The sequence below is a fragment of the Elephantulus edwardii genome, unplaced genomic scaffold, assembly GCF_000299155.1.
Source record: "Elephantulus edwardii isolate Elephantulus edwardi_28Jun2011 unplaced genomic scaffold, EleEdw1.0 scaffold00227, whole genome shotgun sequence".
NCBI lineage: Eukaryota > Metazoa > Chordata > Mammalia > Macroscelidea > Macroscelididae > Elephantulus > Elephantulus edwardii.
The window spans coordinates 1494061-1500401 of NW_006399977.1; the positions used below are offsets into that span (position 1 = coordinate 1494061).

Here is a 6341-nt window from a genome sequence, read left to right on the forward strand (position 1 = left end):
TGCTATAGCAGATACCACAAAGGCATGAGTTTTATCAAACAGGAATTTATTTTCTGTTTAGAAAGCTGTATATCCAAATTCAGGGTATAGGATTTAGAGGAAGACTTTCTCACTGAGTAAGTTCTGGAAGAATGTCCTTGACTTCTTTAGTATCCATAAGCCTGTCGTTCCTTGGAGCTTTCCATCCAATGTGGCCTTCCTCTGTATCAAGAAATTTCCTTGTGTGCTGTTAAGGGTTTATTGTTCAGAATTACTTTCTAGCCATTAACTGTCTTTGCCATGTAGGTGAGTGGGAATACTCTAATAGGATGTGTCAACCTACCCGTAGGGGTTTGGCTAGTCTTACCAATCCACAAGGGGATTGGCTAGACTCACCATTAAATTGAGTGGACCCAGGAGTAGAATTTGAGAATTTTAGCACAAGCAAAGGAGAAGCAAGAGAATGTAACATGTCCTTTGGGGTCAAAGATTCCTGTGCCACACATACCAGAGCCTATAGGAGCAACAGCCATATCAAACTCAGAAAAGAACCAAACACCTAATATGAGATGGAGTGCCTTGGGACCACCATGCCACTGAACCAGAAATAGAAGCCTTTGCCTAAGTTTCTTGGTCAGCCTAGGTGGGGAAGGAGGGGAGCCATAATTGGCAGCACAGGGAGATTTGTAATAATGGCCTAAACATGCAAGACTCAAGGCTGAGGCTCCTGCAAGCACATTTCTGAAGCTGTTTTGACTGAGTGATTGTATTCTGTTACTAACCTAAATTAAAGCCTTTTGACTCTTCTAATATGGTTCTGTGTAGTCTATAAGCTATCCCACCAGATTTTAGACCCAGTAAAGTAGTAAGATTGGTACTGGGATGAGTAGAAAGGTGTGAGAGCATGCAAGATGTCTGATTTCATGGGAATTGGTTTTGTGTTGTTGATGTTGTTGTAGGGGACAGTGTCCTTTGTGGAGTTGGTAAAGGCCAGATATAGCTGCCCCTGTATGGCTTTAGCTCTTTTTTACACCCAGCATAGGGAATTGGATCTAAAGAATCTACTCTACTCCTAGTAGAGTACTCTAGAGAGTAATAGTCTACTCACTTGGTGATACTGAGATCCCCCTTTGTGCTTGTTACTTGTTTTACCTCTCCTATTTCTTGTAAGATAAACTGGTATAGGATATAGGTCACATACCAAGAAAACTCCCTTTTTGTAAGTTCAGGGCTGTGACCTACTTAATTAAGGATGTTGCAAGTTACTCTACTTACCTTACAACATGATGGGCTGATTGCATCTCAGATCACATCATGAGGAATGACTGCTATTACATAACTGCCTCTAAGGCAGAGGTAGGCCTGGAAGACTCCACTCTGGGCATGTGGCTTTTTGCTGCTTGCGGGTGCTTGTCTGGAGGGCAAATGAAGGGAAGTTTTGGAGGTTGTGCTTTTTTGGGGTCGTGTTTGATGTGTATTATTGCTCCCCCCGCCCCCCAAGAGCAGGCATCCCTGAGCCTTGCCTAGGGTGTAAATCCGCTCAAAGGCCTTGGCTTAAAACCCTGCAGGGCTCGAGGGCCAAATTTATTAATTTTTGAATGCATATTCCTTGAATGACACAGCAATCTTTTGTCTATTTGCTGAACAAACAACTTGGTGTTGATGTGATGCTGCACACTGTTCCATAGTCTTGTCAAATACCATAATGTTTATCCATTATGTAGTGTTTAGATGAGCTTCCAGATTGATTTACGGTAGGAAGTAATAGTGGCATCCACTTCCTAAAGCTAAATACCTCTGGAAACCTTAAAAACTCTGTAAACTTTTTAAATGTACAGAAATGATGGTAGTTATAGAATAGAATTCTGTACAGAAATGATGTTAGTCATAGAACAGAGTTTAGATCTTTTATGCAAAACTTACTCTCAGTTGTATTTGACTTGATGACACTAAACCACTCTCAAGTGAAGCTAGTGCTATTATATCTGGAGGAACACGCATCCATTTTGTACATTACCCTTTGTCAATGTGCAGTGTGAAGTAACCTGGGTTGCTGTGATGCTGAATCTTGTGCCATTGGGGTATCAAATACCAGAATGGCTTCCAAATATGGAAAGTATTTGCTAGAGCTCCCAGATGTAAAACCAGTTGGGAAGCAGTAGTGGCATCCACTTCCTAAACCGCATGCCTCTGGAAACTCTATGCACTTGGTGAAATGACGACAGTTATGAAAAGGCATTAGGTCTTTTGTTCATAGAGTCACTATGCCTCATGCTCGACTCGATGGCAATCAACAACAAACAACCTTTCTATAGTGACATCATCGAGGTTGAGAATTACAGCACTTGGGATAATTACCTTATACTAGAAATCTTGTGCTAAAGCCAGATGGATCTTGCCTGAAAGCAGAGAATAGCAAAAAGATGTCCATTTGCATTTTATTTACTATGAAAAAGCTATTGAATGTGTGGATCATAACAAATTATGGCTAACATTGAGAAGAATGGAAGTACAAGAACACTTAGCTTTGCTCGTTTGAACCCTATACATAGATTAAGAAGCTGTTATACAAACATAGCATGGGTACACTGCATGTTTTAAAATCAGGAAAGATGTGTGTCAAGGCTGTATTATTTCTCCATACATATTCAATATGTGTACAGAAAAAAATTGTTCAAGAATTTGGATTATATGAAGAAGAATGTGGTGTTAGGATTAGAGGAAAATTTATCTCCATCCTGCGTTATGCTGAAAAAAATGAGGAGGACTTAAAGTGCTTGCAGCAGGAGATAAATGACTATAACCTTCAATATGTATTACATCACAAAATCAAGAAAACAAAACTTACCACCAGGCCAGTACACAGCATCATGATACATAGGGAAGAAATAGAAAATATCAATAATTTTATCTTGCTTGGATGTACAATCAACACCCTTGGCATCATTAGCCAGGATAGCAAAAGACTTATTTCATTGACATAGTTTGCTGTCAGGGACCTCCCCAGAGTGGTGAGGAGGAGAGATATCCATTTGAAGAATAAGATGCACATGACCCAAATTATTTTCAGTTACTTGATATGTACCTGAAAGATAGTAGTGAATCCAGATAACAGAATAATTATTACCTTTGATTTGTGGTGTTGAGAAGAATGCTGAATATCTCGGGGACTGCCCAAGCACTAAACAACTAATGCTTTGGAAAAAGTACTTTTGGAAAAGTCATGGTGCTACTTGGAGGTATGAATAGTGAAACTTTGTCTCACATATTTTTATTATTTTTAGGCATGTTGTTAGGAGGTACCAGTCCTTGGAAAAGGATATCATGCTTTGGAAAGGTGGAGGATCAGTGAAACAGAGGAAGACCCTCAATAAGATCAATTGACATAATGATTGTAATGGTGGTCTATGTCAGAGATGATGAGGAATACATAACATTGACCAAGGTTCAGATTCATTTTTCATAGTATCACTAGGAATAAAGAGGAAATCTCAGAATCCCACTGTTCTGTTCCTAACAATAAGGATATAATAATTCCTTGCTTTTCACTTCCCTGTTTGATTCTGATGCTAGCTGTCTCTTTCTATGATCTTACAAAGGGAGTTCAGTCATATCTCATTAATTAGGAAGATGTTATATTTGGATTACCGGTAGATAACTCAAACCTAACATAACTGAAATTGAAATCTGGATCTTTCCTCCCTCCTTAAGACATAAGATCTTTCCTTCCTCCTTAAGATATACACTACGCATGACCTTTACTATCTCAGTTGATAACAACTCTCTTCTTTAAGTGTCTGATGCCAAAGGCCTTGCAATCATCCCTGTCTAGTCTCTCAAATCTATTGATTCTAGCTTTAAAGTATATATATAGAATCTGACAATTTCTCAACATATCCACTGCCAGTACATTGGTCTATACCACTATTATCTCCCACTTTTATTCCAGTATCCTTTTTTTTAGTATGTTGACATCAAATAATCTTTTTTTATTAAGTTTTTTATTTTAATGAACATTTACGGAGACTTTGGGTTTCCATACATTTCATTGTTGCATTTTTCTCCCTGCCCACCCCTCCCCCCAGTTCGCACTTCTCTTTGAAAAGTAAAACAAAAATTATTTCATTTGTATAGAAACCCCTCTACCGCCCCACGTACACTCTACTACGCAACCTTCATTCTGGACTCTTGTCATAACCGTATTACCCAATCATATATCACTTTCAAACAGTTCTCTCCCTCATCTGTTTCAATGCAGTATGCATAATTTATCCAATTTTTCTCAGTCTCACTCCAACCCTGATGTCTGTACCGTTCTACAATGGTGGCACCATGCAGCACCTGTCCTTTTGTGACTGAGATATTTCACTCAGCATAATGTCCTCCAAGGTCACCCATTTGAATAATACTGCATGTGTTCCTTGTTTTTCAATGCAGCATAGTATTCCATTGTGTGAATATACCAGAGCTTCTCTATCCATTTGTTTGTTGATGGGCATTTAGGTTGTTTCCAACTCTTTGCTGTTGTGAACAAAGCCACAATAAACATGGGTGTGCATATGTAATTTTTATGAAAGTTTACAGAGACTTTGGATTTCCATTCCTTCATTGTTGCACACTTTTATCCCTGCCCACCCTCCCCCCCCAGTTCACTTTTCTCTTTGAAAAGTTAAAAAAAATGAATAAATGAAATTATTTCATTGATATAGAATCCTCCCCCCTCCAGTCCGTTCCACTGTACAGCTTTCAGAATTCTCTCCTTATCTTTGGTTCTGGCAAATTTGACTATGATATGCCTTGTTGTTTTTCTTTTGGAGTCTATGCTATATGGTGTTCATTCAGTTTCTTGAATATATATTCTGTCATTCTTCATTATGCTGGTAAATTTTTCTTCTAGTAATTCTTCCACAACTTTTTTGGTTCCTTTACTTGCTTCTTCCTGTTCTGGGATTCTGATGATGTGCATGTTATTTCGCTTGATGGTGTCCCACATTATTGTCATGTTTTCTTCTTTTTCTTTCCTTTTTGATTCTGCTTTTTGCTCTAGCAGATCAGTGGTGACAGTTATATCTTCTATTTCCTGGTTTTGTGTTCCATCTCTTCAACTCTGTTCATGTGTCCCTCCATCAGATTGACAGCATCTGAAACATTGGACCTCATATTTTGCATAATGGTTTCTTGTTTTTCCAGAGCTTTAATGCCTTGTTTGTATTATCCTCATTTTTTTATCTTTTGCTTTCAGTGTCCTGTAATTCTTCAAGTTTGCCTTTTACCCATTGAAAATATTCAGTCATTGTTCTTTTAAATTATGTGTTAGAATGTTCCATCAGATCTTTGGCTTCAAAAAAATCCATTGATACTGTGTCACTCTTTGAGGGTGACATCTTGCTTTGCCTTTGTATAGGGTGTGAGCTAGCCTGCTTCTTACATGACATTGCTATAGTAGAGTTTTTCATGTCTGAGGAGATGATAAGTTCTTGATCTGAAGTCATTGCTCTAGAAGAGAGTGGGGCAGCTGTCCTGCCCATGTTTCTCTCTGAGTTTCTGACCTAAGAGATGATTTAGTTCAGGGCTTGTGAGAACAGCTTGTTGCAGCTAAGTCAGGCCAAGGCTCTCTGTACAAAGTCAAGTTAGTTCACTGGATGTAGAGGCACAGGTGCAGGGCAGAATGGGCATGGAGCAGCTATGGGCACGTGGCAAGCACAAGAATCACTCAGATTCTAGCTTTCCAAGTAGGCTTTCTTGGGGTCCTCATTCAAATTTTAGCTATTTGGTTCTCACCCAACGGCTCTCACCCAGTGGAGTTCTTGGTCCGGCAGGTTTTAAGGAAACTCTATCAAATTTCTTTGTCCTGCTTGTTCCTGGAGGTGGGTCCCACAGTGGCTTGGCTGATGGCTCCTAGGGCTCAGCTCTCTACTTCTGTAGCTCCCTAACTATTTTTTTAATAACAACTCTCACGCAAATTCCTACTGTCTTGCTCATTCTCTGTGTGCCACTCTGCCTATTCCAGTATCTTTATAACAATTTCTCCTTCTCCCTCTCTATAGTTTGTCTTAGCTATTATCCTTTTAACTTGACTAAGTAAATTTTACATGATTTACAAGTAGAGAATATGTATTTCTTGATATAAATATTAATTTTATTTAGGTTAAAAGTTAAGGCAATATTTGACATTCTTTCCCTGATTCTGTTGTTGTTATGTGCTACTATGACTCATAGTGGCTCTATGCACAATTTCTCTCAACTCTGCTCTTTCCTGAGCCAATCTCACTGTCTCTGACATACCTACCTTCATTACCCCAGTTATTGTGTTAAACCACCTCATCCTGGGTCTTCTACTCCTGTATTGTCCCTTGACCCTT

At 39.0% G+C, this 6341-nt stretch overlaps 1 protein-coding gene across 1 annotated transcript in view; it reads left to right on the forward strand.

Moving 5' to 3' along the window:
* Nucleotides 1–1918: 1918 nt before the first annotated feature.
* Nucleotides 1919–6341, forward strand: part of SPATA1 (spermatogenesis associated 1) — a gene marked incomplete at its 5' end in the record, with an annotated part of 100343 nt that continues 95920 nt past the window's right edge. The window contains 1 exon segment of the mRNA XM_006898376.1: nucleotides 1919–1948. Within this exon segment, the coding sequence (XP_006898438.1) occupies nucleotides 1919–1948 (30 nt within the window).